At 37.6% G+C, this 19,613-nt stretch overlaps 1 protein-coding gene across 3 annotated transcripts; it reads right to left on the bottom strand.

Annotated features, from left to right (window-relative positions):
• Window positions 1-1,339: 1,339 nt before the first annotated feature.
• Window positions 1,340-17,746, bottom strand: LOC121297278 (protein strawberry notch homolog 1-like). Of its 3 annotated transcripts, none has more exons than XM_041223511.1 (32): window positions 16,981-17,746; window positions 15,180-15,311; window positions 14,881-14,982; window positions 14,314-14,617; window positions 13,003-13,103; window positions 12,734-12,830; window positions 12,401-12,561; window positions 11,974-12,107; window positions 11,622-11,712; window positions 11,371-11,532; window positions 11,037-11,172; window positions 10,547-10,652; window positions 9,883-10,036; window positions 9,105-9,287; window positions 8,748-8,845; window positions 8,265-8,413; window positions 7,882-8,085; window positions 7,551-7,727; window positions 7,179-7,351; window positions 6,828-6,959; window positions 6,459-6,594; window positions 6,201-6,313; window positions 5,854-5,925; window positions 5,473-5,572; window positions 5,301-5,375; window positions 5,054-5,200; window positions 4,876-4,970; window positions 4,071-4,157; window positions 3,752-3,889; window positions 3,538-3,614; window positions 3,063-3,256; window positions 1,340-2,726 (listed from the first exon to the last, which is right to left on the bottom strand). In XM_041223511.1, exons 1-32 carry the CDS (start codon window positions 16,981-16,983, stop codon window positions 2,584-2,586), a joined length of 4,176 nt encoding a protein of 1,391 aa, XP_041079445.1. In that variant the 5' UTR covers window positions 16,984-17,746; the 3' UTR covers window positions 1,340-2,583. The 3 variants fall into 3 exon arrangements, with proteins under 3 accessions (XP_041079445.1, XP_041079444.1, XP_041079446.1); XM_041223510.1 differs by having other exon boundaries at window positions 17,396-17,746; XM_041223512.1 differs by lacking the exons at window positions 14,314-14,617; window positions 14,881-14,982; window positions 15,180-15,311; window positions 16,981-17,746 and adding an exon at window positions 13,486-13,516.
• Window positions 17,747-19,613: the final 1,867 nt, after the last annotated feature.

Raw genomic sequence — 19,613 nt, 5'->3', positions numbered from 1 at the left:
AGCTGCTGTAGTTATCCAGTAAGGGAATGTTTTTTCTTATTTTTTATCCCCAGTTGCTCAGGAGCACGCTGTTATTTTCAGCAGGGTGGAGCAGTTAAAGGTTTGAATTTCTTCAGCCAGTTTGTTGGGTTCCCAGAGGTGACTGTGTTGTACACACCGTTTCTGTTTGTTTGTTCCATTCACCCCACCCTAGGTAACCAGGTGTTTACTCATTCTGTAGTTTCATACACACTCGAGGGTTGTGTGAAGCAGCATTGTATAGGTACACTGCACCCTCAATCTCCTAAACCTGGATTCAAAACTCACTACTGAGAGACAGAATAAGCTGTTAATATTGTGAAACCAGGAAAAAAAAAAACACCTTTAATCACTTTATATCCCTTTTCTGGGTTTAAGATACAAATGGTACAATTCAGCATATACAGCGCTGTAGATAATAAAGATGAAACGTTCTTCCTAGTATCTAATCGGCTCGAGCTAGAAGTAACCTGGCCTGATTTCCGCTAACACAGTTGGCCTGTATGTTTTGACTTTGCAACACCTTCATGCTACATTGAAGTATAAAATACAAGAACCAAAATACCCAGCAGAAGGGAGCTATAGATAATACTAAGAAGCAAATATAAGATTTAGCATTCCATTAAATTAGTTTCTCTTAGCATTACCGAAAAACAACCTGTACTCCCTGATCATTAGACTCTATAGATTAATTATTTCAACGGGTCTAATTTAATGATTTAAACAGAGGGATCTTAATACGGCCTGCCTAAAACTTGCTCTTGGTATCACAAGCTATCTCTGCTCCATCACTGACTTCTTCCCACTGTATTTGCACTGAAATTACAAATGCGTATGTATAATTAATTGCCCACATGTTGTCCCAATGGAAGCACATGGTGTATGTGACAAGGTATTGGTATCATGTTGATTTTTTTGGTGTGTCCAAAACCTGACGCTAGCATAAAATACACCAATCAGCAACATTCCCACACTGTCTATAGCCTTAACATAATAAAACCGTGAAAGCAATAACATTTACTGGACAACACTGGGAATGGAACTTAAACGAAAGAATCACAGAAAATAAACTGTGTGCCAAATGCAAAGACAGTATCTCAGTGTGCAGCATCTACCATCATTATAGACAGAGGCTGAGTAACAGTAGTGTCATAACATCCAGTTCTCTGTACCTTTTTAATATACTTTACACACTACAAAAAATGACTTGATGTATTCTTTTCCATAACAGGTAGAAGGGGAAGACAAGATGTTCAGAGTACATACTGTTAAGCACATTCAAAGTCACATGCAAAAAGTCCATCTTGCAGACACCTTCTTAAACACGTTTTACATTTTATTATATACAATGAATCTGTTTCAGTAGTGCACTCGTGCAAGCATGAAATGACAAACATTGTCCTTCACTTTGTTTTTATATACTGTATAAACATCACTGTTACTTAAGCAAAACAATGTCATATTTAAGATACGTATTTTTACACATTTGTACAGTATTCATACCATCTTAAGAAACTGTGCTCCTTTACTGTGACCTATTTAGCAGGAATTGTTAAATGAAAAGCTTTTACACAGCACAATACTCTCAAGTGTGTCCCACGATCAAGGGGTATGTCCTGTACAGAATGCAGTTCAAAGGAGCACCAAATATTTAAATATCTAACGCACTAATTAAGCAAAAACTTAAGGGAAGAGCAGGTGATTGTGTAGTGGCCTCGCGTAATGACAACATTCCAGTCTTCAGACACTTTGTATTAAAAAAAAAAATACAAAAACAAAAAGTAAACCTTTGTACAAAAAATAAAAAATATTAAAAACAAAAAAAGGATGCTTGAACATCCATACTGGAAGTTATTTATGATCCTCAATCCATGTTGAACTTAAATGTTCAAAAGTGTTAAGTACTACTTAAGCGTAACAATTTGCAAACTTAAACCCTGTTCTATACACACACACCATCTGAAGCGCAGTTTCAGCTTCTGTTACCTTCTACAAGCGCATGTTCATAAGACATGCTTACTGAAAAAACTGGGAATGAATGCACAATTTGTGACTTCATGCTTTGGAAAAAAATATTTGCACCAGCACATTACGGGGGGGGGGGGGGGGTAGTTAAAACATGCATTGCAAGACATATTCCCAGCAAGGTCACAGAATCAAACAAAGTGCTTTTTTTTTTTTTTTTTAAACAATAACCCCTGAGCACTGTAATAATAGCAGGTCATATAAAGGAACCAGGTAAGTCCACTCACTTCACTTGCATAAAATACAGAACCTGTAGTTTATGAGCAGAAGCCAGTAAAAAAAAAAGCACATTATATGAAGAGAAGGAATAGAGGGGTAGAAAGATCTTTTCCTTGTACACAGATTTCTTCTCTTCTGGACAGGCTTCTTCAGTTCTTCACTGAAGTGGAAAATGTATTCCAGGGAACTTCAAATTTCTACAATATTCTTTGGACAAGAACCCTGACATTTTCCAAATGACAACCACACTGTTGTGCTCATAGAGCATGCTGCTAAATTCAAGTTTGTATTGTGTCCACTTATGTGAGCCTGCAGCAGCTGCTATGTGTTGCTGAAGTGGTTAATGCTCTGTGGATGAAGCTGTTGCCACATCTGCTGCTGCTGCACTGCTAGCTGCTGAGACTGATCCGAGGAGGAAAGGATGTTCGTTAACGGAGCCACGCAATTTGCAGGAATGATCAAACCTGTTTTCAAAAGGAGAACAAACAAACTTAAGATCAGACCTCTAAAAGCTCCCCCGAAAAGACATTCACACACCTTTCTATACATTGCTTTGCCAAAACAGATATCCATTAATAAAACACTCAGACACCAATCTGCAAAGTTAAATGTATAGCTCACAAGCACTTGCTTCATTATTCTTATTAATACAACCGCATTCGTCTACTTTTATTCTTGGAATTCAAATACTGTAGGTTCAGACGTATGCCCAGTATTCAAGCACCCTTTTGCTAAGCAGTATCTACACCAAGTATTTATTTCTTCCACATCAACCTACTTGAAGCACATTTGTTGCTTACCCACAATCCTCTGTCCATCTTCTGTTCTTAACCGAACAATCTGCATTTTCACATTAGTTCCACTCACTGAGGCTAGAACACCCTCAACTTTAGTCCAGACACTCAGTACCGAACCACAAAGCACAAAGTACGTTCGGCAGCGTAGACCAATTTCACATTGCAGTCCTACGGATGCCTTTTTGCAATTGCCTCGCCTGGTAAGACACACACATGTAGAAACATAAGTGCAAGAATGCGGATGACTTGAACATACGTATAGAAGCACATAATTTACTTTTTATGTAATATTCATTAGACCCAATACAGCAGAGCATATAGGGGGGTAAACAATTTATAAAAAGCATAAAATCTTGAAAAAGCTTTGGATATCACTTCACCTATCACCTTCTTTAGGTTGTGTGATAAATACTCTCTCTTGGTTGACTTTGCTGATGAAAATATGACAAACCTCAAGATGGAATTATATAGTGCTTACCAATAGGCATGGGAACATGTGTCTGCTGATGAATTGTACTGATCTATCCAATGTTGCTTGGCATCTTCAGAAAGTACCTGTTTGGTGCACAAAACACACACACAAAAAAGTTAATGATAAAAAAAGGTTCATAAACTTTGGAATGAAGCAAAGTAAAAAAAAATAAATAAATGTGTGAGCTACAATAAAGCACAATGCAAATCAAAGGGTTTACCTTCTTGCATTTCTTCTTAATGTCTGCATAGACCTCCAGTTTGAGCTGTTTTCCTGTGTTTGGTCTATACACCAGAAACAACCTCTTTTTGGCATTAACTTCCTTAACAAGGATTGCAGTCTTTTTGTTGTTCCTTATCTGCACACGGTAAAAAGACACATCAGAAAAGCAAAGTGGGTTGTCATATACTCAAAACTCATGATTACTTTTTAAACCGACTTTGTTTTTGTTTTTATTAAATGTTATTACTTTTATTATGCTACCTGCAACTTTTCAAAAAGGTTAATTTGATTACATACAGGAGTTGATTGACACTTGCCTGTATATAAAATCCATCATCTGGTCCCGATTGCTCAGCCCAAACTCTGGTGGACTCCTCCCAAGACATACCTCTCTCGACACTTACCTACAAGAGAAATACATCTGTGAAGTGACTGAAATGCCGCTAAAATCTATATATAGACTCCCATACTGCCAATACCTGGTGCGCTCTTAGCCCTTTGCGGTCCTATGTGGGACCAGGTCCGACATTACAATTTTCCCTTTCCAGTTCGATGTCGGACCCTGTCCGAAATCATCAAAAAGATGTAAAGCACAGTTCTCTAGTCGTTTTTTCTCCAGAAAAAGCTGAGAAAACCTTTCAGTGGCCGAATGAGACCGATAGGACGTATATGAGCAATACAGTAGAGCCATGCACCAGATATAACACAGACACAAAGGAGATAGCTGCTTCCGCATCCAGCGCTCAAACAATATCACAGACATTTGCAGAGCTTTTTGGAGATGTTATAGTAATAATGACTTGGATCACATTATTGGGAGTTTGGTGATAAAACGAGTGATCAGGAGAGTATTTATCAATATGCACATTTATAACGAGGTATGTGAACAATACAGTGAACAAGACGTGGGGCTTGGCTGGAGAGACAGTAATGATGTCCTTTTGCCATGCACTGCCTTTTAAACCAGTTTTACTCTGAAAAAAAATAGTTTTAAAAAGTGTGTACGTGTGAAAATAAATTGGACCCGATGCGCCTGATAAGCACTGAATAAATTATCTGCAAAAAAGGTTAAGCCACACACACGGGCTAGTTAGTTGTAATCAAATAATCCGGTTAACTTACTGTATACAATTCCACATGTCCTGAGGTAGAATATCCTGGAGTAAGAAACTTCTTGGATTCTACTTTCCTCACCTTCTCATCCCCAGAGCCAAGATCTGCATAGAAAATGCACATATTAAATTCACCATGTTTAATGTTTTAAACAACAGATGCGTTTTAGGGAACTGAAATTGCTTACCCAATATACCCATATCATATCGACCATTCTTTTTGGCATTCTGAATTACAGCACTTAATGTGTCAGAGAAATACTGAAAGAGTGCATTCTGTTGTTGGACCTCCATTCCAAGAATTCGATTCAAGAACTTGCCAATGTTGTTATAATCTGTGAGAAAAGCAAATTTCAAAAAGGAGATTGCCGTTTGACAGCTCACACACTTTTCACTTCTTCATTAAGGTTCTCTTATTACAGCATTCCAACTTACCTTTATCCAACATGAGGATTCCTGAACGATCTTCCACATTTATTAATCCAACACCAATCAACCCATGACGAATTTCTGCATTTAAAAAAAAACAAAACAAAAAAACTCAAAATACTGTCGCTTTTTTCTTCAAAACTAGAACTGTAATGCAATATGATACACATTCTATTACCTTTAAAGAAATCTCCATCAAAGTTAGCAGGGGGTGACACTATTGGGAAATCCAAGTTTACAATGGACTTCATCACAATTTCCAGAGCACTTCTACCATACTACAAAAAAATATAAAATTATATAACGTTAGAATATGAATCCACCTTGGGTACATGTACAAATCTGTTGGGCATACAGATGCCACCGTATACCCCCAGATTGATTCTCTCAAATTTGTGTCCCTTAGCAATATTTATGGATTAGTAGCAAATCGCTAGATTTTTAACCGTAAAGTGTGACACACAAATTTCAGATCGCCATCCATTACCAGTGGGGTATATAACTACATTTTCAAACAAACAAACAAAAAAAGATTTGTAGAGAATAATGAAAGGCTTACCTTATTGTCAAAATTGAATCTGCTTAGGTCTCTGGATTCGGTGGCTCTCCTATCACCATGTGTAAGGGCTCCCTTAAATAGAAAGGCAGGACAATGGGGTTAAAGAAACAAAAAGGTACAGGGCAAGCAGACAGGGAAGCGGTTTGAATTCTGCAGCTTAGTTACATGAGGTCATATCTATTGCAACTCAATTGCTTGATTCCAAAACCAAATTGGTAAATAAAAGCTACTCCAACACTTAGTCGATACCTTCTGAATAATTCTAGGTGAATAAATAGACATTACATTTTTATAAATAGAATTGAGGAGGTTGTTACTGTCTTCAGAGACGGATCACTTCCACTTACCAAACTCTCAAGCCTTTTGGCCACAATTGATGCAAATCTCTGTTCTCCAGCGAGCTCGGATATGAGGAACACGTACTCTGGAGCAGTCACCTGGTTTGATCTGTGTGTTCGTCCTGTGGAATGAAAAGGTTAACAAGCCATTATCTAACTTAGGTAAGTTAATCAGCCTCACTAGGAACCACTGAAAAATAAATAAATAAAAATATAAATGATCTCCAGCTAAGAAAAAACAAAAACATTATAAGCAAGGCTACTTACCAAACTGCTGAATGGCTCTATCAGCACTCCAGGGCAACTCCAAAGTCATGTGCACTCGTCTCCTTTGGTTTTTAACTCTCCGGTCTGCTTGCAAGGAGATACCAGAACTTGCAGCTTCTGATATTATGGCAATGTTCTTCAACAAAAGGATAGAAAAAGTATGTTCTGCAAATTGTTTTTTATTTTTGATGTCAAGAGTAAACATGTACTTTTGAAGTAAAAAAAACAAACAAGTCATTTACATCCCAGGACACAGCTCACTGTGACCTAGAGCCATTGTACGCACATGTAAAAATGAAAGTTGGAAAAAGGTAACGCAAACTGTCTACACGGCAATTGACAAAAACTTATGTCTACGTAAAACCATACCTTCTCTCCATCCATGAACCTCTGTTTCTCTGTGATATTCAGGATTTCTACCGGAACATCAAGCTCTGATCTTGATTCATAGGATATGCTTCCGTCATCATTACTCACAACTCTGCCCTTACGCCCAGTCATCTGTAAAAGAAGCAGAAACATGCATTCCCACTGCAGGAAAAGAGGCACCACAACACTTCATACCAAACACAAGCAAGTCATTCTGAAAGAGCGGAAATCCTCAATGACACTGCACTTGAAGATATTTAGTCCTTGCACTTCATTTCTAACCGAGACTTAGCATTAAGGGAGAACATACAAACCATTAAAACCTGTGCAGTGCAATAGTTTTAGACCCACCTCTGCCACATTATCTGGACCTCCAAGTTCATCAATAAGTTCATCGAGTGTGTTGGGAGGCAGATCTTCAGCAAGCTTCTCCAGTTTGTCTAGCAGCTCTCGTTTCATCTGCTGGGCACTTTCAACAGCATCCTGGCTAGTTACACAGCTGCTACTTTCACTGTCTTTTTTTGCTGAAACACAGATAGCAGATAAAGCACTAAACCAAGAGAACCTGTAGATAGGGATTTCTAAAAAACTAAGTCATTCTATCAGTGTCAAAGCAATATTAGTTCTGAACTATGCATGCAACAGTGTATAGAAACACCCACACATTTATATTAAACAAATTAGATTTGATGGGTGGATAAGATTCAGTTTTTCAGCCCTTACCAATGGAAGGTGCACTGCTCGTAGTGTTAACAACAGGAGTTGAAAAAGCAGGTCGTTTTGAGCCAAGACCAGATGCTAATAAGGCACTGTGGATAGAATCTGGATCTATATTTTTCTTTTTCTTTTTATTCTTCTTGTCTTTAGTTTTCTTGTGATCTTTTCTTATTAGCCAAGGATCTAAAAAGAAATGTTTAAATCAAGCACTTGGTAATAACCACTATTTACTGGATCCTGTTGGTTAAACAGCATTGACAAAGTTATGGATTTCATTTTACAGCAGAGATTTTCAAAACTGCAACTTTAAATGAACTTTTGCAATGCTTTGACTTACCATCTTCATCGTCCTCACTGGATTCATCTCTGAAAGGATTGAAGTCATCTTCATCATCCTCACCAGAGCTGACAGACTTGAAACTGTCATTGTCACTTTCAGCTTCCTTTGCAGAAGCAGAGTCGCTGTCACTTTCATCAGAACTGCTGCCCCCAAGTCCTCCAGACTTGCGAGGCTTCTTTGCTTCCTTTTTTGTGTCTTGGCCTAGAAAAGAAAAACATGAGAGCATTCCATGAGAAGGGAAATCAGAAGAGCATAATGCAAGATTTGGTTATATTAATCTGAAGCACAAAAAAAAAAAAAAAGGTTCATTTTTTATTTTTTTTTAAATGAAGTCCTACTTCTGTCCATCAACCCCGCTCCAAAGTTGAAAAACTTCTTACCTTTCCGTTTCTTTCCCTTATTGTCTGTAGAGGAACAGTCATTGGGAGATGGAGTTTTCTGAGCTGATAAATCAATTCCCAATAAGCTAAACAGCTTTTGTCTGTCGGGTGCTGGGAAATGTTTCTCTACCAGGGACTGTAGCACTCCCCTATTGAAAGATAATGGGAAAATAACAGAATTTATGCAGACAGTATGAAAGAAAACAAAGTAACGTCAAGTTTACATCCAACCCTGCCCTGCCCCCTGGTCTCAAGTTATTCTTACCAGATATAGCTGTATTTTTTTTGTTCAAATATAAGATTAACAAACCTGGCACTGGATCTAAATTTCAGTTACAACAAAATGCATTCACATACTTTGTACTGCAACAGATAGCTCTGTACAGAACTTTAATACAATAGTATCTGTTTTAGTTTAGACTGTACAAACTTGATTTCCATACGATCTTGGAACCAATAAACAAAAAGGCAAATAAAACTTACTTCGCTGTGGAAACAAAGTCATTTAGCTCCCCTCCTCCCTCTTCCAGTGCTTCTAGTGTGCGGGCTTCTCCAGTGGACTGAAGACCAATAACTACACACTTCACAAAACAAAAACAAAAACAGAATGTTAAAATCAAAATAAGGTTCTCATTAAAATAAAGTACTAGAAAACAAACTGCAATTATCTGGTAACAATGCTGGTTTAAGAGCAAGCAAGAAGGTCCTTTCACTTTGTCCTGGGTAAACAATGTCACAATAGCAAGAACACCAGTTACTTTCATCAGCACAGTGAAGAATCAATGATCTGGACAGGGAAGGTACGCTCTACAAGACATCCTAAATACTGTTTGTTCTTACCTTTCCGTTTTTTATTTCTTCTCGAGCAAGTTGCACAACTCTTTTCACTTTCGATGCTATACAGAGATATTTGAAGAACCTTTGGTGTGCCGACCAGAACTGCCCCCACATAGACTTCTTCATCCGTTGCTCTGCATCCATGAGGTTTGCTGCCAGCTGGAACTTCTCTCTGGCTGCAACCCACTACAAAACATTTTTCATTAAAATGTAATTTAAAACACAGGCAGCTGCAAGTAGTAACTGATAACATTATGGAAAAAAAGAAAGCCTTTACTCATACATAATATATTTTCTGTAGTACAGCAAGATCCAGGTTTTCAGCTTTGACTGAATCAATACTGTCAGTGCAGCCTTGTAATGCCAATACAAACCAATAGTGAAGAGATTTCAGTGGTTATTTTGACTACAGTATATCCTGAAACAATAGGAGTCCTAAATTTGTAGCAAAACAAAGCATGAGGAATGAGTGGTGTGCCCCACAAACACAGAGCTTCCTTATTGGGCAGACTTCAAATTTTACATGCCTTGCCTCTATTTTGCAGCAAATGCAACTTTTCAAATTCAGGGTTCTTGCTAGTTTTATAATAGTTTTATTCCTCACAGAACATTTGCTTCAAAATAAGGCCCTATTGTCTACCTACTGGTTTGAGGACAGGGCTGTAAAACTTGATTTTGACTTCTAAAATGATGCCTGATAGGCAAGCTGTGCAGCAAAGCACTCGTTTCCTCGCGTAATGATTTGACCCATCTGCTGTGAAAAACCAAAACAACTACTTACCAAATGAACAGCCTTGTTATACATCTTGACATAGTCTTGGGTCAGAGGAACTTCCTCGATCTTGAAGGTCACACCTGAAAAGCTCAGCTGTCTTGCAATGTACATTCCACGTAGCTTCATATCCATGGCAACAATTTCCATGGCACCAACCCCTCTTTACAAAAACAAAAGATGTACACATACATTTATTTCTTTGACTACAATATGGATATTCATTGGTTTAGCAATGTTATTATATTTGTGAAATACAAACAAATGGTATTTAGCCAACTTCATGCAAATTCTTTGTTGAAGGGAACACATACACCCACACAAACATTTCTACAGCAGCATAAGGATTACCAGTAGAAAAACCAAATTGTACACATTGCAGTATATTACCCATTCTTAAACAGCTACTGCTGTAGGGTTGATAATCAAGATGAGCAAGCAACATACCCTTCCCCCAGAAGAACTTCACATTGTCTATTAATACTAACAGTACTGTGTGGGAGTTCTGTCTTGCTAATGTGGATATAAACACAAATACCAAGGCTTGTCGCACCATTTTGATTAATATTTAATTTGACACTAAAAGCCCATTTAAGCTAAAACAAATTTAAAAAAAAGAACAATGTGATAGCTTCATGTTTAAACAGCACTGTTGTTTAATACAGTGATTTACCTTCTCTCCACAGCTTGAATGAAATTGCTGAACTCCTTGAAGGGAGTTCCTTCACCCCAAATTCCAAGACGATTCATATATGCCATGTTCCGTGGCTCAGAGGCACCTAGCCAAATAGAGATCAAAATGAAGAACTTGGAGCTTTGAAGCTGAATTGTATTTTCTTAAGCTCTATGAAATCCTCAGATTTCTCTTATTTTCCAATATCACTATGTTTTCAGACTTAGGTTTTTTGCAGTGGCGGCCAGCTACATTTGGTCCCATGTGTCCGACAGAGGTGTATGGAAGAATCAAAGGGTTGGTATAAAATTATATCGATATATAAAGTGATATAGATATATAGACAAACATTCTGCATTTATCCAGCATGTTTTAATATGCACAGCCTTGTTTAAATTGTATTTAAACATACAGAATTATTGTGCATTCATCATAATTCAACAACAGACAAGAAAAACACAATTCTAATCACCAGAACATTTCTACATACCTGTAGCACTCGCATACACCACCCTTGCTTTTGGCAGTTTATTTTGCAGTTCTAAGACAGCTAACCCAGTCTTGGTAGGTTTCGAATTCCCAATTGGACATACATTTTTAGCTTTGTGGCATTCATCAAACACAATCTGAACACTTAGTCAAGGAACATCTTTACAGCTTTCAAAACAAGTGTACTAAACAGACTGAAAATGCAGCAAAACTGCAGACATGAAGTCAAAGACATCTATTTCATTACATGCAAGTACTTGGAACCCTGTAGGGATTGCATGTTCCTTCCAGCCACTTATTTTGGGGCAAACCTTGCAATAAAATCAAAAGGATACAACTCCATCAAAATCTTCACCACACCAATGAAGAAGCTGTTTAAATCTGGTCTTGTATTTTCCACCAGACTGACTTTCACCAATCAGAGATGAGTAAGTGGCAAAAATTACACCTTTCTTCACACTTCCATTGTGTTTGGAAGAAATCTTCCCATATTTAAACTGCAAAACAAGGACACGTGCATATGGTAATACGTAAGTGAATACTCAAGTTTACTTTTTTGTTTTGTTTTTATTAAACTGTGTATTACCTTATTCAGTGAATGGACCTGGATATTTTTGGCTCCAATGTCTCTCAAATCTCTTTCAGCATCATACTTCAAGTCATTGGAAACACTAAACCTGCAAGATTAGACACAAAGGTTACATTTTATATGACTGTCATCTAAATATTTATAAACAAAAAAAAATAGTTCAAACTTTGTAAGAGTTACTACCACAAAAGGGTTAACTTATCATGTGCTATAGGCACAATTAGTGGAGTACAAGTCTGAAGCTATCATCTCAAAACACAGAATAAGCTTCCCTCATGGGGATGCTTAACTACTATTTAAAATAGGTATGTTATCTGTATTTTAAAATGCTAGTGCAGTTGTTACTTACCAGAGTGCCCTTTTCCTGCCCAAAATGTAATTCTCGTGGATGATGCCTGCAATGGTTCTCCCTTTCCCTACGCCAGCTCCATCACCTATTAAATAGGCAGCTCTGTCTCCATTTGGAAGGAACGTTTCATGTTGCTGAAAGTAAAATAAATTAGTAAAATGTCTCATTTTAAAACTAGCAGGATTGCACGTTAAATTTTTTTTAAAAAAATGCTATGGTTTTACAGTTAATAAGAGGAGATTGAACTCAGTGGAACAAAGCTTCCTTTGTCCAGTGAGATGACAGTGAGCATAGTTTCTGAACACCCTGTATACAATGTACATGACACTGAAAGCTGTACATGGTACTGTATTGCCAAAAAAACAAAGAGATTATCTGTGTGAATCAAAATAAATAAATCTGAGAAAACAAGCAGGTAGACAAATACCTGTGCTGTGTATGTAATTGCTTCAAGCTGCAATGCCGAAAGCCATCCTCTATCAATAATCTCCTCAGATAAAGACAACCTGTACCACACATCAGGTGGAGAAACACTGGACAATGAACTTGTCTCAACGACTGGGTCAGGATGACGCAGACCAACTTTCACTGCAAAGACAAAAACACTGCTTTAATTCTGACAAGAATGCTATAAAGGGCAAATTATTTTTCCTCACATCGAGCTTAAATAAATCAGTTTAAAACAACGTGCACACACAGAGATCTAATACTACAATGCAAAGTATGTATGAATTTAAAAGAAAAAATCCATTAGACCTACATTTCATTGGCATGTATTCAGCATATGTTTCTGCGTGGCCAAGCTCCTCCTCATCCTCCTCATCTGGTTCCTCTTCCTCTTTTATTCCTGGTATTTTCTGGAAATGTGTTTAGACATTTACAGACCACTGATTAAAAAAATAATCATTTCAAAACAGACAGGCTGAATTCAAACTACTTTCGTCATTATAACAAGGGTTACATAAAATTTTACATAAATATGCAGCTCTGAGTAAGGAATACCATGACAGATCAGCCTAAAATACTCACGTTAGTAGGCGAAAAGCTCCGCATTTTAATGTCATCATTAATCCAGATTCGTGCAACATCTTTGTTCGAGACTTCCTTCTTTACACCATTATTTAGATCAGCTAAAAACAGAAAAGATGGCAATTTTACTGTAATTAACCAAGAAACTGTAAGCTACGAAAACCCTAGCTTAAATGACAAAATATCTTGCTTCTAATGTGTTACACAATAACAAGCTATTGTTTATTATACTATTTAGGTCAAGCCAAGGACAAAAACGATACCAGTTACAAGTATGAAAGTTAAATCCTGGTAACTCATCGGGTATTGATCCTGTTAACTAACTTTAAACAACAAAATAGCAAGGCACATTTCAATAAGGAACATCAATCCAAGTCCAAGCTACCCCTGTGCAACAGACACCAACTTAAGATTAATGTGCGTTTTAATCAACATTTAAGGTGCACGGTTTTTCACTCCAGTGATAACCACTAACTATCTTACCTGGTTTATTTAACATCTTTGTAGAAAGCACAATGATCTCTGTAAAAGTCAATTTGTTTCAAAATGTTTTTACTTACAAAAACAAAACTTCAATAATAGTCAAAATATTTGCTATACGCATGCATTTCAATTTCTTACAACATTTCTTGAAACATTCCTACTGCCAGGTGTAAAGTGTAGGGTATAAAATGAACGAGCGGCACACACTGGTTTAAATATAATTCACATAACAGTATTTTGTGTAGAAATGCATTCTGTATCTTCATATAACACACATGCCAGCTAGTGTATTGCAGGTTTTTTCATTCTCACACATCCTCCACCCACCATCTTACAAGCGACTGTACTTGATATTCCCATTAATCTGTTCAAAGAAACATACATTATATGGAGCCCCACATTTTGGCGAATGTATTTTACAACGTAGCTCTGTTTTTAAAGCTTATTTTAATTGCAATACTGTGTGGTTAAGATTTCCATTAATTCTATCTGAAAAGCTCTCACGCACACACACACCAGTCTTTAAAAAATGGGACAAGACATCATTATAAAGAACAATTAACATACAGCAAATTAAAACATAGAACTGGAAGCTTATAGACTTGCAAAGGCTGTCACATTAAATATATAATGAGAAGCAGTTGTGCCTTTGTGAAACAGGCATTAGCTTAAACAGGAAATAATATCTTGTATATTTATTTTTATCTCAACGTTAGAAATCATCAAACTACAAACCATACAAATCTGAAAAGGACCTAGGGTCAACAGTATTTTATTTTATTTATTTTTTTGGTTTTGTTTGCTTAATTTAACAAACATGCTACTTACTGGCAGCTGTTGCTACTGGTTGAGCAATATTTGAAGGTGGCTTAAGTTTCATCAGTTCATTGAGACTGCTGTTTCTAAGGAGGTCTTTTAGTTGAATCTGGTCCTTGCCAGGTGTGGTCAGTGTAGTGCGCATTACTGGACTTGTGTAGGATGGCTGCGTTGTCGCAGAGGTGTGAACAATTTTTGTCACCGTGACAGTCTGTCTGGATGTTGTGCCAGAAGGCTTGGTCACAACTATTGTTCCCAGAGATGGGAGCTGATTCAGCTGATTCAAAACAAATGTTGTGGTGGAGGGTTGCGGCTTCTGCAAGAAAGGAAAAATATAAAGCAAATAGTGTTTAATACCAAAATGAACATTGGTACTTATTTACTGTATTCCTATTTAACCCACTTTGTTCATTATTTGGTTTAGCATCCAGGATATTATTACAGTAATGTTGCCCACAGCTGCTCACAATAAAGCACTGTATTTCTCAGAAAATCATAATTTCAACCTTTTTTTTCTCTAAGAAGATGAAGACATTGATTTGTATTCCACATCAACAAAATAACAATGATAATACGCACCCTAACAGTCACCGTTGGAGTAGGTGGAAGAACTGGTCCCTGCTTCACTGTTACTGCTGGTCCTGCTCCCAAGTCTTGTTCCAATGCACTAATTGGTACTGACTGAAAAGAAATCAGAATATGTATGGTCTGTTCTTTGAGAGCAGAGAAAATACAACTGAAAATGTACAGACTCAAACAGGACACAGCAATCAATGTATAAACACTATACCAAAATATTAAATACATTTAATGTAGAAATGGCATTGTGTTCAAAAGCCAAATATCAGGATGTATGCTAAAATAACTTTTTTCCATACCTGTTGATTACCAACAGATGGCAAGGGAGCCCCCAATCCAGGATCCAGCGGACCAATATCAAAGAGATCATTTGGACTGATTCCACTCTCGCTCAGAGCAGCAAGTAACAGGTCTTGACCTGGATCCATCATCTATAAGAAAAGGATAACAACCATCACAAATAACATTTACAGCAGTACAATGGCAAAACAAGGCCACTTTCCAGCTCTGATCAGAAAAAACAAGGCATTCCACAAAATAATCTGAAGAGAAACATAAGTTGATGAGGTGCTTTGTACAACATCTACAATATCACACAACAGAGGATTTGGTCTTACCTAGTGGCATGAACTAAATAATGAATTGAAACACAAACCATCTTAAAAATGATATGGGCCTACGCAGCTTTTGGTTTCATCTTGTGAGTTGATAACATAGAGGAGCTTCTGTTAGTATATGAATAGAAGATAACTTTAAACAGAACTTAACCTTCAAATTGTATGAAATCATACGTATGGCTGGTTTATTTTTTAGCTCCTGGAAAATATTACAGATATGAGGAATAGCAGCACCACTTATTTGGAAAAGTACATAATATCCAAAACAGTTATTAGCTGGGGTTTAGGGTACTACTGAAGTTCTTATAACAACGTGCTAAACTAGACTCTGCTATTCACAGCATAGTGTATTTAATAATGCATGACAAGTTTATTATATTTGTTTAAAAGCAATGCAAAAAGGAAACACCTGAACAGTATTATTAGCTCACCTAACAGCCCTGTATGACAGAAAGAAGTACTGGACAACAGGACACAGAAGGGAGAGTCCGACTGAAGGTTTTACCAAATACCTGAGATTTGTTTAGCAAGTAACCTTATAAACTAGAATGTGTAAATGTACAGAAAAAAAATTGTGTTAAGCCATGCAAATCATTGTACAGTATATTGCAGATTCATCCTTAAAATGAAAATGTTATTTGTTAAGGTCATTAATTGTTTCACTAAATTTAACTATCCCTACTGTAAGAAGTCAACTTATTTTTAGTAGCTTGGGCAACAAAAAGCAAACGCGTATTTAACATGTAACTAAAATAAGCTAAACAGGTTCTGTCCTATAGGTGACCTCGACACTTTTTAAAGTGGCGTGGGGGTACTTAGTCAACTCGTAAAAAAGATCTTCAGACACATGAAAATAAAAACATGTTTACAACCATATTGAACTAATAATGCTTTAAAAACTGTACCGTGTCAGTATAAGAATTGTATGGCAACTAGAGTAAAAATAAAAACGGTTAAACATGCGTCTGCACGGTACACGTGTGAAAATAATATTGTTACACTAGACTTATTAAATTATTACAGTTCATTGAAATGTCCCCTATAAAACGCATTCCTTAAACATTATTAGCAAATCTTAGGTTGTTTCCAGAAAGGTCAATTTAAAGCAGTCTGTCATAACCTCTGTTCAAACACGTGTTCAGGTAATAAACTTCCGGGTTTGGCTACGTAATGTTCGTTTTGTTAATTTTTAAACAAACAAAATCAGAAGATTATATATATATATATCACACACACGCGATAACATGGCAAATATAAAACATCTCCAAAAAACAAACAGACGACCTGACAAAAAATAAAATACGTCGTTGTAAATCAACACACGCTTTGCAAAAAGGGGCAAAAAATGATATAAAGCTTATATTCCACCTACCTTCAACGGTTAGAAACGTGATCACATAATTTAGCATTTGCACTAACAAAACACGTAAACAGTGTGTTACCCTACGCCTAACTGCTTGATGATTGATCAGTCCCCACTTACCATGAGCGGACAACTGTATCCTCAAAATGATAGGTCTTTACTTCAAAACAAGTTCCACTCAGCCATTTAGAAAAGCCAGCATCGGGATATGAACTGTGTTTTGTTGAGGGTTTGTGTTTCACAACGCAGAAACACTGAGCCAACGTCGCTCAGCCCCGGGCTGTCTGTAACAATGCTGCTGCTGAGACACGTCTCTTGTGCTGGAGAAAGACTCAATCCTTCTGGTGTGTGTGTGTGTTTGTGTGTGTGTGTGTGTGTTTGTGTGGGTTATGCTCAGTCACCGTAACAGCGTCAAAACAAAACACACTAATTTGTAATGCTCCCACGGCGCAGGTCGTATTATTTCTTATTCCAACAAGGTCCAGAGATTCTTAGCGACCATATCAAGCCCCCGCTGCCCTCACACGGCACGTACTTCTCTGCTTTCTAGTCTCCGGTCACTGCTGCGGATTTCGGGTATCTGCTCCCTCATTCAGTCGCTTCCTACTCGACCGTCGCCATCTTTACCTCGCAGGCACAGCCGCGTGCGGATCACGTGACAGCCGCCGAGCAGCGTCCTCGTGTCGCTACCTGGCCGCAAAGCGAGCCCTCGCCGCCCGCACGATGCATGGGCCGATTCAGCACAACGCAGAATTAAAAGCATGATTTTATATCTTTTAAAAGAGCTCGGAGAAGAAGGAGAAGTAAGCCCTCGGATCACGTGACCGCAGCTCCGCTTGACAGGAACTGGCGAAGGGAAAACGAAACAGCTTGGAAGAGGGCGATGGGAGTAAGGTGATCTAGCAGTGGCGCCATGTTGGAGAGGTCAACATAATTCTAGCTGCCGTGTGGGAATGCATTTACTGTGATACAGACTTACTGAAACGTGTTTTTATCTACTGCAAACGAAAGTTAATACAATGCTGTAACATTTAACTTTATATGCGCGTGTAGGCTTATTTATTTTAATAATGATGGTATAATATTATATCAGGTATGCATACTCAAAGATCATTTTTCTTCAGTGCATGAAAGACAACAACAGTGCTGTATAGCTTATCCTACTCACACTGCACTAATTCACCACTAGATATCAAATTCTTGGCACACTGACCTTAACTCAAAGACTAAAGAAAAGCCTCAGCAGGCAATAATAGTTACTTCTTTTACTGACTCGCGACCAGTTTGAACCGAGAAGCTGGATCCTGCAACCCGGTTCAGAACTGCAGAATTCACATCCGACTTCAATCAGAATCAGATCAAATTAGTAAATATAAGCGGTCAAGCACTTGTCTTTGTTGCAGTCCTGAGCAAAATTGAATCGTAGAGCGATTAGTTCTGATGTCCTTTCCAGGAAGAGCTAATGAACCCAGACAGACTTCCCAATGGAATTCTAGCGGTCTAGACTGCTGGCCTGCCAAACCTAAAGCACTGGGTTTTATTGATTTATTATTTTACCAGTAAACGAAAACTTGAAATCTTGTATCCAAAAATATTCTAGAAGTAACATGAGAGTAAACAGTTACAAAACAATCACACGCCAGGAAATGGTCATTGTTTTGGGAACTTCACTGATCTAGATAAAGCCTTTGGGTCTATCAGGCTCAAAGAAAAGCATTGCCCTATCACGTGTTTGCTTGTTGCTGTGGCCTCATAACACAAGTGCTCCATGTTGACAACTTATGCAACAACTTTGGTTTCCCTGACGATTTACCAGGAACCTATTATGGAACACCAGTGGCAAGGCAATCACAACTATTGGGTTTACATAACCAATGCGATTCTTTGCTCATCTATAGTTAATCAATGAATGAAAATGTTTCAAAACCATAACACCTATAGGCTGTTATAAAACAGTGGACTTATAAAACAGTAGATTCAGTGAAGTGCTGTTTAAAATGCTCTGTGCTAAAGAATCAGCTCTTTCCACGCTGTTGTACACCAGTAATTGGTGATTAAAGTTGTGACAGGGTGAGTCACAGCGACTAAAAAGACAACGTGTTCAGTTGCAACAATAGTAACACATTCAGACAACTGTTTGTTGCAAAACGGTATTTGTTTGGGTTCAGTTCCTTAGACACTGCCCTATATATATATATATATATATTTCTTGCAGTAATACAGCACACATATTCAATACTCAGTTGCATTTACACTAAGAATACAGTTATGTACGACTATTGTTATTTGCATTTAAAAGCTGTGGACACAGAATATGTATTCAATATACGGATCAATTAATTACAAATACCGACACAGTGTATTCGCTTCGAAGACTGACATGAGGGTTTTAATTTATCGCGTCTCTTTCACTGTCGCTTCTAACCAATCCGAGTCAGCCTTGAAATTCAAACAGCCCAAACTGGCCTCTCCTCGATTCTGAAAAAGGCTTCGCTTCGCTTCGAAGCCAATCAGAATGAGCCGGGCATGTTTCCAAATGACGAATTATGACGTCAGGTTTACACGACTATCCAATAAGAGCAGCGGAGACGGGGTTATTTATCACCCGCAGTCAGATAAAGTCTGTAAGGGTTTTCGCGTGTGGATTTGTGTATATATATTTTTTAAAGTTGTACAAAATATATTTTAATATTAAAATATACCTGTAAATGGAAATAAAACTGGATAACATATTTAAATTGCAGTATTAAAAT

Source organism: Polyodon spathula, chromosome 22 (assembly GCF_017654505.1).
Source record: "Polyodon spathula isolate WHYD16114869_AA chromosome 22, ASM1765450v1, whole genome shotgun sequence".
Classification (NCBI taxonomy): Eukaryota; Metazoa; Chordata; class Actinopteri; order Acipenseriformes; family Polyodontidae; genus Polyodon; species Polyodon spathula.
Note: the sequence above shows the minus strand (reverse complement) of the source record. Positions and strands in the feature narration are given on the sequence as shown.

Coding starts and splice junctions, on each gene's coding strand:
- LOC121297278 (XM_041223510.1), bottom strand. CDS start 17,452: ATGAGGGAGCAGATACCCGAAATCCGCAGCAGTGACCGGAGACTAGAA. Junction 5,573..5,853: donor GATTCAATTTTGACAATAAG/GTAAGCCTTTCA, acceptor ATTTTTTTGTAG/TATGGTAGAAGTGCTCTGGA. Junction 3,890..4,070: donor ATGATGGATTTTATATACAG/GCAAGTGTCAAT, acceptor TACCGTGTGCAG/ATAAGGAACAACAAAAAGAC.